Source organism: Azolla caroliniana, unplaced genomic scaffold, assembly GCF_043228905.1.
Source record: "Azolla caroliniana isolate FFs.n. ecotype wild unplaced genomic scaffold, voAzoCaro1.0.p SCAF_4, whole genome shotgun sequence".
In the NCBI taxonomy this organism is placed as follows: domain Eukaryota; kingdom Viridiplantae; phylum Streptophyta; class Polypodiopsida; order Salviniales; family Salviniaceae; genus Azolla; species Azolla caroliniana.
This window is the reverse complement of record NW_028230439.1, coordinates 22,621,468-22,638,986: the sequence shown is the minus strand read 5'-3', so window position 1 is coordinate 22,638,986 and position 17,519 is coordinate 22,621,468. Positions and strand designations below refer to the sequence as shown.

The 17,519-nt window shown below is 35.9% G+C and overlaps 1 protein-coding gene across 1 annotated transcript; it reads right to left on the bottom strand.

Annotated features, from left to right (window-relative positions):
• Positions 1-8,895: 8,895 nt before the first annotated feature.
• LOC147865466 (uncharacterized) lies at positions 8,896-12,577 on the bottom strand. The gene is made up of 5 exons (XM_087318280.1): positions 11,746-12,577; positions 10,599-10,704; positions 10,317-10,491; positions 10,021-10,229; positions 8,896-9,375 (listed from the first exon to the last, which is right to left on the bottom strand). Exons 1-5 carry the CDS (start codon positions 12,237-12,239, stop codon positions 9,256-9,258), a joined length of 1,104 nt encoding a protein of 367 aa, XP_087174406.1. The 5' UTR covers positions 12,240-12,577; the 3' UTR covers positions 8,896-9,255.
• Between the last annotated feature and the right edge of the window lie 4,942 nt (positions 12,578-17,519).

The following is a 17,519-nucleotide window of genomic DNA, read 5'->3' as shown; positions in this document are numbered from 1 at the left end:
AGACTTCAGGTCTCAATCACTTTATGATCACTTGCACCCAAAGTAACAGGGGTGATATCCAGCAGGAAACATTGTGAAAAAGCTATAATTAGGAAGAAAACTAAACCAGATCATTGATTGAAGTCTTTTCTTGTCTTTTGCAAAGAAGGGTTTAAGGTGCCAAACAAAAGTGCATAACACTGTATTTTGTTACCTTGCAAACAGGTAATTTGTTTGGGCATGCTTATGTATTTGCTCTCTGTTAGGTGTGTACTGAGTTTTATCAATTTATCCCCTGATTTGTATTTGCTCTCTGTTAGGTGTGTACTGAGTTTTATCAATTTATCCCCTGACAGAACAAATGTATACTGTGAACTTTTTTATGGAAGGTACTTAGTCCAGCATTACTAGAGAAGAGGATTCTATTTCTATCTTCGAAGTAGCCAGACACATTATATTGGATTTTAGATGTAGTCAATGTATGGGTGTTTTTATGTTCATGCTTCAAAATAAGTTGAGATGGTAGTCTTATCCTTGTAGCAGAAGTGGGGTCACTTATTTGTTTCATTCAAAAAAATTCTTGTTTAGAAACTTCTATCTTGGTCCAGGGTCCATAGGATATCTATAAAATAAAAATTACACTATGGCTATGATCAAGTTACCATCCAGGGTTTCCTTGTTTCCATTTGTTATTTGAAAGGTTTGCCGAAGCCCCCCGTGCTGCAAAAAGTGAAATGAGCATCCAATCTTTATTTGAGTAAATAAACTAGTCATTCAAATGTTGAGTGACTGATTACCTCATGTCTAGATATTATTATTAACATTGATATATTTGATTAACAGTCGTTGTACTTCTTGTGAATTAATAATTAGATTATTAGAGCAAGTAAGAATATTCTCTGTGGTCACTTTGGTAAGAATCTAATTATTAGTGTTAAAACCAGGTGATTTTTTCACTAGCATTGGCAATCCCAGAATGCTCATGATAATCTAATTATAAAAGCTATTTAGTTTTCATAAAACAGTAGGGTTGTTTTTATAGGTTTTTAAAACTTTGAAAGTTAAACATAGGTGTATCATGATAATCCAAAGTTTCTCCTAATTTTGTTTAATTTTATGTACTAAACTTAAATATTATATTGGTATATACTCTGCATATATCCACAATAATAGTGCTATATAGTTATTAATACTCGGTATATCTTCATACAGATTAAATTGTTTTGATAAACATAGTTTTGACAAAATTATAATTTGTATCATTAATTTCTCCATGACAATACTCATTGTCCTTGTTATATGAGGTAAACACTTACCCCATAAATGCAATTAATCGCTTCATGTCAATATTGGGTTTTTAAATAATGAAAATAGTAGATTATGGTTAATTAGTAATATTCACAATCCCCATCAAGCCCATGATTGAAATATTTGTGTAATTCACCACTAACAATACTCAAAACATGCCAATGGTATGATAATTGAGTGGTATCATTGTTACATGGGTAGTGGGACATACTGAATTGCTGATAGGCAAGATGGACACTATTGCAAAAAGAATTTGTAATTGCTCCTATAAGCAAATTTGTACTTTCATAGAGATGCTTTGTCTTCACATTTACTAATGAAGTTGGATATGCACTAACTTCAAGATGAAACCTCTACAATAAACGAAAGGGTCACATAAGTACTCCTTTTGTAGATGTGTATATCCTAATTATAATGCAATTCCCAATCTAGTTACCTAAATTGTGCAAATGACTATAGCCTTTACTTTCAAATAACTATAGAAACATGATGGTTACCCACTCTCACACTTGGTGACCTCCCACAACAATTGGAACATAATGGTTAGTCACTCTCGCATTGGATGAGCTCCCCCTTCATCGAAACATGATGGTTAGCCCCTCTCACAAGGTGAGCATGCACCTCCATGATGCAAAAAACTACTAACCAATCAATCACTCATCCCTCCAAGGCTTGGTCAATCTAGTATTGCTTCCCCAATTCGTTCAACTATTGCTATCAACCTCCCCATCAATCATTGGCATTCTCCCCTCCCCCTCCATTTTTGCACTTGATCTTCTTGCTACAAAGACAACAACAATCACAAAGTTTGTGTTGGGAACACGACGTTCCTTATGTCCGACACTCGGCCACAACCGAGATTCTTTACATACACAGAAAAAACAGGTAATGAAAACGCGACACAGAAAAAAAGGAGAGAAATGGTGCACAGGAGGTATACGTGGAAAACCCCAAAATAGGGGGAAAAACCACGGCAGCCCACAAGCTGCAAACTGTCACTATGCAGAAATATACAACAGTGAGATCACTGAGGCAACGACCTCGTGCTCACAGATCTTCGCCACAGGCGGCGGTTACAACAGAGGCAACGACCTCGTCTCTCTCTCTCTCTGTCTCTCTGTACAGTTACGCGCTCTGATTTATTCTTGCACCAACAAGGAAGAATAATAATAACAACATCATAACTAAAAGTTTGCCCTAAGTCATATTTATACTAATATGACTTTTCGGCTATTTACAAATGTAGCCTTGATGGGCTTCATCCGGCTCTCCGCAGTCGGGCCTACAGCATCCGACTCTCCGCAGTCGGGTACTCCTCATCCGGCTTCCCGCAGTCGAGCCTACACCATTCGACCATCCGCAGTCGGGTACTCCTCATCCGGTTCATACCGTTTCGGCCTCGGCCTGTTCTTCTCCCTTCCCATCCGGAGGGACCTATCTACCAACAGTTTGGAGCCTTGATCTTCTTGCTACTTGTACTATAGCCCCAAAGTTTGGAGCCTTGATCGATGACACATCTCTTGCATCACATTGTAAGAGGATTGGAATTAACTACCGTAGAACCACACTACCTATACATTAATGCGACGATTCCCTTGAGGAATTAGCCACTACCATGGAACCACCCTACCTATACTAAACCAACAATTCCCTTGAGGTATTACCAACTACCATGGAACCACACTTGATTTCATGCAGGAGAATGAGCTCGAAGGAAACCACTCCAAGCCTCACACAACAATATGAAGACAAGATTGAAATACTCAAAGCGAAGCCATATAAAAACCCTGCAAATCGACTACATCACGATGATCCCCAAGCACCACCCAACTCAACCTGATGAGAAGGTTGCAATTGAGCCAATTGCAACCTCCACAAATGAGTTCCATTAATGCAAACAGTCAACGCCATTGGCATAGGATTCCACTAAGGCAATGACTAGGAAGTTTAATGAAATTGATGAATCCAACATGATAAGATTTAGGATGGCACTTTACCACTTATGATGAGATAAAGATTATCTTGTGAAAGTTTTTCGAGGAAAACAACAGAACTATGCACGATACACTTGAAATTTTTAATGTGGAAAACCCTCAATGACATAGAAAAACAACAAGACCAAGTCCAAAAACAATTCACTATAAACATATGAAATTTGTACACCAAAGTTCTACTCTAAACAAATTAGAGTACTCGGGTAAAGAGGAAAGTTCTACTCTCTAACAGAAGTTTACCCCTTTCCTCACTTTTCTCACATTGAAATAGATGTGTAAGGCATATAAATGTGAACCTTTTCACACTATTAGAATAAAAGCATTTGGGCATCTAGGGCCCATCTAGAGACGTAAATATTTCCTTAGGAATACTAACATAGCCAAGCCTTGGCCATTGACACTCATTTCAAACGAGTGAGTGCACCCCAAATTCTTGCAGCCTAAGACGTTAAGTAAGTTGGATGATACATAATTACCACCACTAAGCATGATCACAAGAAGTCAAAGATCAATAACCACAGTGAGTGGTTGAAGGCCAATGAAATAAGAATGGAGCGTTTGTGGCCACCACCACTTTGACGATGTATTCACGATGTTGCTCTTAGGAACCCATCTAACTCCATTGTCTCTACATAGGCATCCCTAACATTTATAATTTTCGACTTATTGTTAGTTTTGTTTTCTTAGCTTTACGTGTTTGTTCAAGTAAAAGTTATTGTCCCATGTGGGTTATGATATCTCTATGTGGATGCAAAAGTTAATCTTAGAGGAAACATGAACTTGATAAGTACACCTTGAGCCGACATAGAGTTGCATCAATAGGGTATATGATGGTCTAGCCCAATCATCTAGTGGGCTTCTTGTAACATATAATCACATATGTATAAATATGGATTAAAAAGAATAAGAAGACAATTTAGAAAACTAGTGTTAATTATTTCCATGTACATTGACATTGATAAAACAATAATCGATTCGTTCAAACTTCTATTTGAAGCACACATAAAATGTTTTATATAAGCAAGGCCCCTCTCTTGTATCTATTGTTAATTGTATTCTTAATTATCATACCCTCTAGTATCTGTTGTTAATTGCATTCTTAATTATCGTTGACTCATTTTAATTTTAATCTTTCGCTATTTTTGCCTACTAGAGTTTACTATTGTTGCTCTCTGACATTTTCTCTTTAACACACATACACACGACAATTCATGTACCTATATATCTTACTTAATCTACTTATCTTCAATGAATCCTTTATAGAACTACTCATACTTCCTTACATGGTATCTAGAGAACGAGGTTTAATAATCAACATTCCCCATCCCGTGTATTTGAAAGTGTGACATGCCATTCAAGTTGTCATTAAAGAAATGATTTATGCATGTGGATGTGGACAGACTATTATTTTTGTTGTACATCCACATAACTTGAGCATAGAATAGCTCCACCACATCTTGTGTGATAGGTCGAAGGAAGTTGACAAAGAGACAGAAGAAAAAATTGTTGCCCACATGAATATGACTGGGAGTTCTCACAATGCAAGAAATTTATAGAAACATCTTCATTTTGTGGGTGTATAATATGGATATGATTATTTTTCTAAAAAGGGTATTAGGGCTACACCGATAAAAATTTGGCAAAAATGTTTAATTTTGAGCGCAAATTCTACATTGAAACATTGACTTTGCCAAATAACATTAAGGAGCTTGTTGCACGATGTACTTACTATCATCATGTATGCACAATCACATGCTTGACTACATACAAGATGCAAAGACACCAAGGGAGATACGAGCAAATCTCAACAAGATGCTCCTTTTCAATATGCATACACACAAGCTTGAATCAGATATTAATTTCACAAAATTCTATAAAGGTTATACTCTACCAAAATATGAAGAACGTATGCAATTCTCTCACCTTAATTAACTCGTGAGTTGGAGAAGAGATGGTTCACATATGCCTCAACACCTTATTATTGTGATTTGGGGTTCTTGGGATTGCCATTATCGCAATAGACACATTGCTTGTGTTCTTTGGCCTAAATTTGATGTTCCTCGTTGAAAGGAACTATAGTGGAAACAAAAATCAACATCGAAAAACCAAACTCTCCTTCCATTTGGAAAACAATCACTAAAGAATACCACCAAAACAAACTAAAGTGTTAGTATTGTGACAATTTCGGCCATGAGGAGCCAACTAGTTGGAAAAAGAAGAGAGATTTCACAACATCTACAACTCATCAACTTTGTTACAAGACTTAATATGGGAAAATATGACTTTATGGACAAAAGATTGTCATGCTCTTTGTTGTAAACTTTCTAAAAAAACCTTTTCTACATCATAAAATTGTGTAGATTCTTTGTGGCCATGAAGTTAATTCAAGGGAATGCTTAAATGAAGATGTAGAAAACTTATGACATGCCTCTTGGAAATGGGGAATTCAAGGACATTTTGTTCGTGTCTTTGCCTTATTGCAATTGCTAAGACAACCATTAATACTTCCACCAAGAAATTATACTTGCATTATTCAACCTTGCTCTAAACAAAAGCATCAAACTTTTAGTTTTACAAGGATTTGTACATCATTATTCCATTTTTGGATGGAACATATTTGTTAAGACAAACATATGTTGCAATATGACAATTAGATCAAACTTGATGAACTATTACATCTTCATGTGAGGATTTGTAGCATTCCATATTATATTTAAATATGTATACTATGTCATAGGGAAAGTATACTTGATTGGTTCATCAATTATGCACCACTACAAAATGAATAAGTTTCACCTATCCTTCTTGTAAGGGCTTGGGAAATATAAAATGCCCTAGGTCTAGAGTGGAGTTGGGATATGAGGATTCAGCAAAAGTTTGATGAACTAATGGATCTACATGTGTGGTTCCGTAACATTCCATAGGTTATGTAATATGAAAAGTTAAATGTGTAATATGTTGTCGAGAAGTTATACTCAAGTGGTTCATCGATTATGCAAAGTTTCATCAACATGAATAAGGGCAATACTTCAAAAAGATAAAGTTCCTACTATTAGTCCTTGAATGGAAGTATAAAATGCCCTAGGTCTCGAAGAGTGTTGGGATATGAAGATATGTTAAAGAGACAATTTCATAGAAGGTATTTGTATACTAATGTCAATGACGTAATTGAAATGATAAAAAAACAAGCTATATATAATTCTAAATATAATATAGGGAATAAATATGGATGTACAAACCTATACATTCATGAGATATTTACTAACCTTATTGAAAAGAACTTCATATGGAAATTTAGTTGGTGACCACCTTTGTTGGATACAATTTACAAAGTGCTTGTTTCACAACATGATTTTTTTTTTACTTTGAGCCAATGTTCATATTGCATCGATTATTTAGCAAAGTCATTACAACCAACAAAGTTCTCTTCTTCTAGAGAGTTCATAAATCATTCTAAATATGGTGTACATTTTTTAGATATTTCTTGAGCTAATTACAAAGGACTTCATAGGGAAGATAGCATGTGACCACCTTAATTAGGATACACAATGCTTATTTCAATACATGAAAGAGGTTACATTTTGAGCCACTAGTCATATGGCATTGATTATTTACTAAACTCATGACAACCAACAAAGTTCTCTTATGTTAGAGAATTCATAAAGCTATTTTCACATCACATGAAGCAAACAAGTCACAACTTCTTAACCATGACATTCTCTAAATATGGAGGAGTGTCTTCATAAGCACAACATCTATGTACACACCTTGACAAGGATTACTACATTCTCTTTCTCCTTTTTTTGTGTTTCCTCTCTTTTCAACATTATTAAGAATATCAATTTGGGGATAAAATGTTGAAATGAGAAAAACACGGTAATCTTCATATCTTAACCTAATGAGCCATATCACTCACCCATAAAATGTCAATCTAACCTAAGAAAGTGAAGGAACAAAGATTGGACATAATTAGAAGTGAACAAGGGAAATAATTTATCAATAAAAACTTAAAATACATGTTTAACAAAATTATTATTTAACATTTGATGTTTATTCCAAACATATGTGAAGGCATGCCAAGGAACTATATGAACAAAACTGAAAGTCACATAACTTCAATAACTATATTCAATTTATTTTAGCCCTGCTTTTTGTAAGAAAACAAAATATACACAATCTCAACACAAAGATTAACCAAAATTCAAGAAAGTGATGTGAAGGCATCCCAAAAACAATTTGTACAATCTCACCACATTGTTTCTCAAGTCTCAACCCTCTACTTCATGAGGAATACAAATAAATCCTTGCTTTTCTTTTCTTTTATTGAAAACACATGATTTTATTAATCAATAACAATAACACAATTGAGTGTCACAACTACATGGGCAGTGGAACATGTTGAATCACCAATAGGCAAGACGATCACTCCATTAAAGAAACACTTTACATGTATCTGAATGTATAAACAAAACTGTCACATCTATACTCTTGACAACTCTCATAGTAATATTGTCACTCTATGCCTATCATTAACTACAACTGCATTACGCATATCCCAATAATGACACAACCCCCAATACCTCAAAGAGACCCCAGAGAGTTGCTGTCTAATTTCCATAGGTAAAGGGCCATGATTAATGTTATACTCGATAGTTGTTGCCAAATAAATACTCTCAATTGGGGAATGAATAATAATTATCATGTTTCTACAAAGCCCAAAAATCTGAGGTTAAGCCTCAACTACAGCCCCCAACTATTTAACCCCCAAACCAGTGTTGCATAAAAGTTTCATAATCATAATAACCAAAAAAATTTATATCCACCCAATACATGTAAACTATTTTCTGATGTTAGCATTTGCCAAAAGTTCTTCATATACATGTCACATCTAAAAAGTTTTCAATCACGATGCACTTGTGTATTGGTGGGAACTCTCAAATTCAGGTGAAAACTACTAACTGTGAGATTAGTAAAATTCACGAAATAGGACATAAAAATGTCCGCCAATGTCAAGATATATTTTTCATTTTATGTGTCAGATTGGAGACATCCAAAATTTAGAGCATCCAAATTACATTTCAGGTTAGAAATATTCAAATAATAGGGCACACGTGCCCGCCAACATCATGAGTTAAATACCCAAGAGCTTTAAGAAGGATAACCAATACATGCATGCTGTGTACAAAAGAACCGATTTACAGGAAAACTGAAGAACCCAGTGCGAACCAAAGATTTGCAGTTTACATCTGCTGAAAGAAGAGGGATTGATGTTTTTCTTCACTATTTCTAGTCTTCATGAACTTCCTAATCAAGATCATTTATGCATATTAATAGAACTTCCTGAGAAAAAGAGTGTAGATTTTGTTTTCTAGTAGCGAGAAAACAGAATAGGGTGCATCTCTAAAACATAACGGCAGGTGTATTTGGAGGGGGCAAAAAATCTTACGAATGTCATGTAAGCAGATTACATGCATGTACAAGACCATGCAATGGGTGCTAAGTACTACTAAACTATGGAAAAATGAATTGTTTGGATCAATCAAGCACCTGGTAGAATTATAATCATGAAAACGGGAGTTATCTGCACCTTTCAATCAATAGAATTGCCATGAGCTAAAAAGAGGTCAGCATTCAATTGACCAGATGATGAATTAAAGCCCCGACCATGTATGTCTTCAAGACAAGATGTAAATACTAGAGATAAGTTGCATCTCGGAAAATAGAGACCATGCTAGTAAAATGGCTGCATAACGAGATGAGCTCAATGACCGAGCCAATGCTGATAAGGTTTGAGTTTTGTTTCAGTACCTAGAAAATTCTGGTTAGGAAATAACTGATTCACAGATAAGGTTAAGCTGTTCTGTATCTAGATTTGTTTCTTGCTAGGAATAAACTAAATTCACATCCGAGTTGTAATGCACTCTCAACTCCAATTGCAAATACATCCTTTTATACATGGCTTGTGCATACAAGTTCAACTCTTGATGAAATGAGGAGATAAATATCTAGCCATACCAAATCCATTGAAAGTTTCACATCCGAGCAGATCTCGAAGTTTGTTGTCGCAAACTATCCGTCTCTTGTCCGCAGGGTCCTAGAAAATGTTACAATAAAATTGGAATGAAAGAAACATAAACATGAATATCAAAACACCAAATTTAAGATGTTAGTGTTTAGGTCTTGATCTTGCAAACGAAGTATTGATAATCAAGTTAAAAATGAAAGCCCCAGAAACATGAAGGTCAAACAAAATTTATGATTCTAGAGTTTAGAATGATCTTAGAAAGCTAAAGCTGGGCATCTTCTATTCTCATTATCATCATCAATTTGATATAGAGTCTGCGTCAAGAAACAATGAGTCTCCATTCTTATTGCATCTCATACACTTTTCTACTTACAAGCTGTATGGCAAGCATGTGTCCATCCCATTGTCTAGAAGTTTTCTGGTTTCTCTTATGTAATGAGGATATATATACTACAGGATGCATTACAAAAATCATTTTTCAATATATAAAACGCCCATGACTATTTTCTGGGTTGCACTTATAGAGCAATCTAACTTTATTATTTTTGGTAATGTGGAGCCTTTGTAATGTTAGCATGCATTAGTCAGGCAACTACATACTTGTTCATAACAAATTCCTACTGGTCTTAGGCCACTGATGTTGTTGAAGCTTTATATGAGATATAATACCACACAGAGCCTGCAATGAAAACTAGCCCACGTTCAAAAGCAAACCTGTAATTGGTTTCCTTTTATATAGTCCCACATGCGTTTCACCACTTCTGTCCTTGGAAGCTCACTTTCTCCAGTGCCAAGGAAATTTATGAGTGCCTCTGAGAGAGGATGAGGAGCCATGAAACGACTCAATTTCGATGATCCGCCTTCAGTGTCGCGATGACTACTCTTATCTGGCTTCACCCTTTTCGGCTTAGGCTCATCTCCGTCTGAATACATATTACATAACAATCTGTTCTTTCAGTTTTTTTAAGTTCATATTTGATTAGTGCATGTAAAAATCGCATTGTGTTTACCTCTTGGACCACCCAGTGGCCATATATGTTTAGATAGTAGCTTATTCATCTGAAACATGTCAGTCGACTCACACCCGAGCAAAACTTTTAATGCATCATCACAAATTATCTTTCGCCTATTTTCAGGATCTTGCAAATTCTTTTCCCGGATGTAAACCCAAAGTGCCTTCACAACCTGTTTCAAATATCATTAAGATCATTCTTTACTATACACATAAATATGTAAATAAAATAGGCTTCAAAATTACAGAAGTTATTAAATATGCATTATTCACAATGCACCTGGATCCTTGACAATTCTCTCTCTCCTAATATAGCCTGAAGTTCTTCTGATAATGCACATGGTTTTACGAGCCCACCTCCAGTTCTTTTCTTTTTCTCCTGTACCCTGGAATCGTAATAATAAATATACTTGAAATTTTTTATTTCAAAAATAAGATTACATCACTGGGACAGGATAGACTCATGTAGCACCATACTTTTCCACACATTTGTACACTGTTATTAATTTGGAATCTGAAAGACCAGAAAAGTTCTACAAGGACTATTCAGTTTTACAACTTTGTAAAGAAAAACCTTTTATAAAATAGCAACATACTTAAATGCCAGCATTTTAATGAGGTATAGATAGATTTCTCTTATGAATACTTGGGACATATCTAAAACACTTCTAAGCTCGGACTATCTCCTAAACACTCTCTAAAGAAATATAGATGTCCTTTTCTGCAGCTACGTTTTTTGTTGGACAGATGTTTTTATCATCTTTAATATGCATTTCCCTATTGTCTGTGGATGAGTAAACTGAGAATCGAAAAAGAACGAGTGCGTCCATCACAAACATTTAACACAATTAGAAACACAAAAGGAGAAACAGAGTGTCGAAACTTGTTTATGGCAACCCCCAAAAAATCATGTGTTGTTTTTTTCTTCTTGAATTTGATTTTGATGGAAATTTGATCAGCTTGGATCTGGGAACTTTGCATTTTTTAAGATAATTAGTCTTGCTCTAAATAGAGATACCTAATCCCTGCAAGGAGTCTCTCACTTCAACCTAAAAACAAAAATCTCTGTAAAAAAAGCAGAGCAAGTTTTGCAAAGCTACAGACTTCAACCATCCAAAAATGGTAACTTTGACACATTGTCTTTCTCACCTCATTCAGGTCTTAGCCTTTCCAGAGCCAATATAGATAGAATTCCAAAATGCATGTACAGCCCCAGCATATAAATTACACAGGAAATGAATCTAGAACACTACTATCATCAATTCCAAAACGACGCAGGAAATGCATCTAGAACACCATTATCATCAATTCCAAAACGAAGCCCTAAAAGTATGCAAAACCTGTGTTCTTTTACACAGGAAATGCATGCAAAAAGACATTAACTGCAATTATAAAAATAAAGGTTTGAAAGCATTACAAAGACTTACTTCCGTTTACTAGTACTTAAGGCATTTTCCTGGAAAACGGTCGCATCTGGTTCTTCATACTCTTCTTCAACAATAATCTGCACTGTATCATCGATCTCAGGATCTTCAGAAGAAGCATGAGGAAGAAGAAGATCGATGTCTCGTCTGAAATGCTGTAAAGGATGCTGTGACGGATGCAAGTCTCTGAAATGCTGAAGTTGATGCTGTTGCTGCTGTTGTTGCTGAAGATGCTGATGATGATGGCGTTGCTGTTGTTGTTGTTGAAGAAGAATCTGTTGTTGTTGATGATGATGCTGTTGCTGGTGATGGCTATGCTGCTGAAACCGAAGGTAGAGATCGACCTGTTCTCGTATGAAGGCTTTCTTGTCTGTCAAATCAGTTCGGAAATCCTCTTCCAGCTGCCTCCTTATCGCAGCAAAGGTTATGGTTGTCAGATCAGCTCTATCCAGAATCTCCACAATCCTTCCAACGATCTGATCATCTGCCACAATCATCTTTCTTTTTCTCTGTCTTTCTCTTAACTGCAGAAAGGGAGGGGGGGAACTGGAACCCTCGGGAAGCTGCAGAATTATTAGGTATTGGCAGGAGGAGATGGAGATTTCTTCCTCATGCAACGAAAAGGAAGGTTTGTTTTAGTCTGCGTGGAAAATAGGGTTTCACGCAGGGAAGAAGCAAAAGGAAAGAGAAGACGACATGCGTATGCGCGTGTCCATGGTTCGTGTCTGCGTCAGGGTCAGGGTCTGGGTCTGTGAAAATTTTAGGGTTGCACAGAGAGAAACGGAAGACTCAGAGCGCGAAAGGAAGAGTAAAACATGAATGTAAGTATGTATGTACATAAAACACAAAAGAAGAAGGAGAAGAAGAAGAGAAGGGCGAGGTTTTATTTCTACTTGCTATGCATTTGGTTGTGTGGCTCTGGCAAGGCACACCTCCAACGACACAACACAAACATTTCACCAATCAATGTCCGAGCAGCCGATGGGCAACCAAAAGGACGGACGGAAGGACAGATAGGACGGGAGGACAGACAGAAGGACGAAAGGAAGGGCGGATGGAAGGACAGAAGGACATACGAATGGATGGATGGACAGATGAAAAGACGAAAGGACATGTGGACTGAAAGGGCAGATGGACAGATTGGGCGAAAGGACAAAAGGATAGATGGGCAGAAGAATAGAAGGACGGACGGACATAAGAACACGGGTCGTCATGGTTGGCACATCGTAGACTTTTCATCCATTCATCAATTCACGAATGAGCATCGATCGCGTTTCGAAATGTCGTATGTAGCCTCAACCGACAACGAATGAGTAGTTGTCGAGTGTCGTGAGAGAAGACGAGTTCCCCTGTTTGGTTGTCATTTCGCACACGTTCTTCTTCTTTTGTTTTATTCTTTATCATAATTACCTTACCCTAGTGGTAAGTTGTTATCACTATAAGCATTGCGTTCTGGGTTCGAAACCCAACTTCCTCACCTCTCTATTATATACTTTATATATCTCTTAATTCACTAGATGCCACTATGGAATGTAGGGGTTGAACCCATGACCAACTAGTCTCCATTGGGCAACCTTACAAACTGAGCTACATCCATCTGGACTCTCTCTCTCTCTCGACGATATTGTACTTGGCGTCTATCATCATTTAGTCATGTGATGAACTTTAAGGATGTCCTCTTAGCATCATAGTCGAGTTAATGTTGAAAACAAAATCCCAAAATGTCAATGTCTCATTACGTGACCAAATCATTAAACATTCTATTGATAGTTGTGATCATCGTTCAACTTTGCATTGTTTTGTATGTAATACACTTGAAGTCGAATGGCCTCTTGAAATTGAAGTCGAAATGTGATGGAAACAAAGCAAAGGTCCACTTGTGGAGAATAACTAGGCAATGCTTCTAACCAGAACAATATCGTCCTTTAAAAGAAGCTTACTACCATTTGCAAAGGAGTGAATAATCCCCAAGGAACTCACGTATTGTGGTCGGGTATGTTGTTGCACCCTTACATACACTTTTCGTTCGAGCCATAAGATGATTCATTGCATGAATGTGACGAAAATTTTCAACTGTCAGAATGTGATCAAGAGTTTTTGTAATTAAAATCCCAACATTGTTGACATGTGGTAAAAAGATTGGGGACTTAAAAACTACAATTGTTTGTGTGGGATGATTCATGATCTTCTTCTTAGTTTTAGAGGCCACATGATTCAATGAACTAGATTTATTTTCGACTAGCTTTGTCTATGACGAGAGAGAAAATTGCTATCAAGAACATTGGATTTCTAGGATGTGATCAATAGAAGCCTCTAGGTTGTTGCTAACATCAAGCTAAGCCTGTTGCAAATTGAGAGATTAAATGACGAAGTTTTGCATTTAACATACACAAAATGGGAGTTGAAATGTGGATAATCCTAGTCCCCATGCCATTGTTAATAGGGAGAGCAATCGAAATCATGGAATCTCGTGGTGAAAGGACTAACCATTTCTATATGATTCATGACACTTGGATGCTACAAACTCCAAGTACATCCTCCTTAACCCTTCTTGATCAACATAATCGTCCAACCCGAATTTTGCCTTGCTTGATTATGACTTTTAAGATAGCCCTAACGTTGGGTTCTCTAGATCTAGATCCTTTCCACCTTGATTTAGGCTAGCTCAATAATTTGTTGTTATCCTCTTAAGGTTTTCATTTCATCCCTCTAATACGGAAGGGATGTGAACCTTCCTAGATTGGGTGCCAGCTGTTATTGTAGATTCAATTGTCCTAAGACTCAATGTTATATCCACTTATCTAGATAAAGTTATTACTTTCTAGTTTCATAACTACATTCAAGTCATGTATGCGTTGTTGACATCCCCAATATATCTAAAAATGCACAACATAGAATGTTCCAATGTTAGTATCCTTCTAGAGGAGTCTTTTCCTCCAATAGATATTTGTTTCTAACAATGCCACGAAATAAGGGTACAACATGTTTAATTCTTTGGGCACTGTAGAAAAGTATGGTTGTTTTGCTTCATCACCGCATTTTGTGGAGTTGTATATGCCATGATCAATTATCATGTGTTTCCTTCACCATATAAGTACACTTGAAAAGCATTGGAGAGCATTTAATCTCAATCCACTATGCACGTTCACCTTCTCCAATATATTTTCTTGTCTATAATGTTGTCAAATGACTCAACATTTTCCTTTGGAAAAATATTAATATACTATGCTATACTAGTGTAATCGTTAATGATAAATATAAAGTACAATGATCCAATCAACACCTTTGTCTTCATGCTTCCACAAGGGTTGGTTGGACCAACCATTGAGCAATCATCATACTCAATATCTCCTACATAAAATATATTTGGGCATGCCTAAAGGATTAATGCCACAATGTAGTGTAGCTATGCTTCTTTGAAAAAATCTAGAAATTTGAAGTTCCTTACTATAGAAAAAATTACATTTCTTGATTTCCTTGTTTGGCATATTTACATAATGAATTCAATCGTAGCATTTTATGGATTTGTTCTTTCTCTTCTTTTAAGGAATTTGTTTCTTTTCTTTGTCGTATGTCTAATGAATTTGATGATATCTTTATAATGCATGTTTGTGTCTGCAAAACGCATCACACTATAGTAGTGGACATCCTACAATGAAATGAAATCCGTCTTAGCTAACTATGTTGATAATACTTGGTGATAGAATTGATACTTTAATATTGATAGAATGTAATATTTGATGTCGATAACAAATATTGCCTTTAAAATCAACAACACAAGGTCTCAAATTTTCTTTTCAATTACATATAATGAAGGTTTCCACCTAATGTAATTGATGTTATCCAAGTAAAATATGTAGGTTTGTAGCCAAATTTTGCATTATAGGTCTCCATATTTGAGGCAATCATTCTCTTTCTCCCCTCCCTTATAATATTGCTTTGTTGTTTTGTTATTCTAAGATGTCATCATCGGGTTATTTATTTATGCCTCCTCTTTTGTAACCACATTGAAAAATCAAACCTTCTTTCACCTTGGTTATGCTAGGCCTAGTAAGAAAAACACTTCATTACCATATTAACTAGTGTTTGTGCATCTTCTTCGATATTCAAAAGCATAAGTGGTTGAACTTGAGTCCATGATGGCTTGCCATATTGAAGTGATCAATTAGAATACAAGACCCTATCATTTTTAAGTTGAAGCCAATTCTTTGAGCCTACATTCTTCCTCCCTTGCTTGTGTTTGTTGGAAATTGTCGTATTGGAGAGCATGAGTATGTGAAAGATCATAAAGTTAAGGTATTGAAGGTCATTATGCTTGAGCATATATAGTTAGTGTAGATTAAAGAGAGAGGTTAGTGAAAATAAACGTGAATTACATGTTTGGAGTAAAATAGGTACTATTGATGTATGACATACGCAATGCTTTATAAGTTGGATGTGCATTTAGTCATACTCTGTACATTATATCCTTTGTTGCTTGTATCGATGCCCAAATTGAGCTTATTTACTCAACACTCCCTTTTTAAGGAGAAGTTGGGAAGCATATATGAAGCCTCACTTGTTCATTCTCTTTTGCCAACGTCTATTATCTTGATTTGAAGAAGAAAGTTTGCTCCCACTAGATAAAATGTCTTTAATGATTGTGCATGTTTTATGTTGTTCACCTCACCTGGATCAATTGTTGTTCGAACATTGTCTGTTCCTCTTAATGTGTCGTCACTTTTCTCTTGCCATATTGAAGTACAAATTGTAGCTTATGACCCCTTTCTTGGAACCACTTCAATAAAGGATAGCAACATTCATCAATACTATAAAGTTCATTAAATTAATGTATGTGTATGTTCTAGGAATATATCTTGTACGAACTCTACGAAGAATTTTCCATATATCTCTCAAACATTTATAACCTCAAATGTGCATGTCACAACTCACACTACCATATATTCTCTCTCATTCATGAACTTCATAGTCACCATCATTGAGCCAAAATAATGCAGTAGTGTTACAAAACAATGAATTGCTTCAATGCCAAACATTGCAGGATAAAAACCAAGTAATCATACGTCCATTTATATTAATGCCAAAGTAGGTTGTAGTGTAATCTTCCAATGCGTGGATTGACTCTAGTCAGCTAGAACTAGTAATAATGGTTGATACTTAAGTACCCCCTATTTAAAGGGAAACAAGAAGGTTACATTACAAGGTAGAGAGTTGAAATAATTTTTAAATAACATTACACTAAGGAACCACTCAACTTAAAATACTAATCCAAGGCATAGGGTTGTCTCTAGCACAACTAAAATATTTGTTAAATTAATGTTCATCTAGGAAAAGGAGGGAAAGGTTACATCAGTGGTTATCCTCATAAAGCAAACTTCTTTCTCGTTTACATGGTGCTTAAAAAGTGGTCCATGATTGGCCTCACACTAATTGACATCTAACTTTATGTGATCGTGTCTAAACAACCTTTAAGTTTCATGTGGCAATCATTATTTTCAACATCAAGCAACTCTATTGTCCGTTGACCCATATTTTTTACGCTATCATTGTGAATACAATTCTAATCATTAAGTGACATTTCAAGAGCAATTCAAGTCCAAAAGCAACTTAATCATTTCTTCCAAGCATTGCATAACCCATTTACAAAGATATGAATAAAGATAAAGGAAACTTGTGCTTATTCTGGACCACACGCAACATCAAAACATTGCTTACTATCAATACACATTTCTCTCCTTTTTGAACCATAAAGATGACTTGTACAAAACCATAAATTG

Bases quoted from the DNA above. Each gene is read 5' to 3' on its own strand.
- LOC147865466 (XM_087318280.1), bottom strand. From the start codon at position 12,239: ATGATTGTGGCAGATGATCAGATCGTTGGAAGGATTGTGGAGATTCTG. The intron at 10,705-11,745 runs GTAAGTCTTTGT...TTACGATTCCAG, and splicing joins TTAAGTACTAGTAAACGGAA to GGTACAGGAGAAAAAGAAAA. The intron at 10,492-10,598 runs GTGCATTGTGAA...TATTTGAAACAG, and splicing joins GAGAATTGTCAAGGATCCAG to GTTGTGAAGGCACTTTGGGT.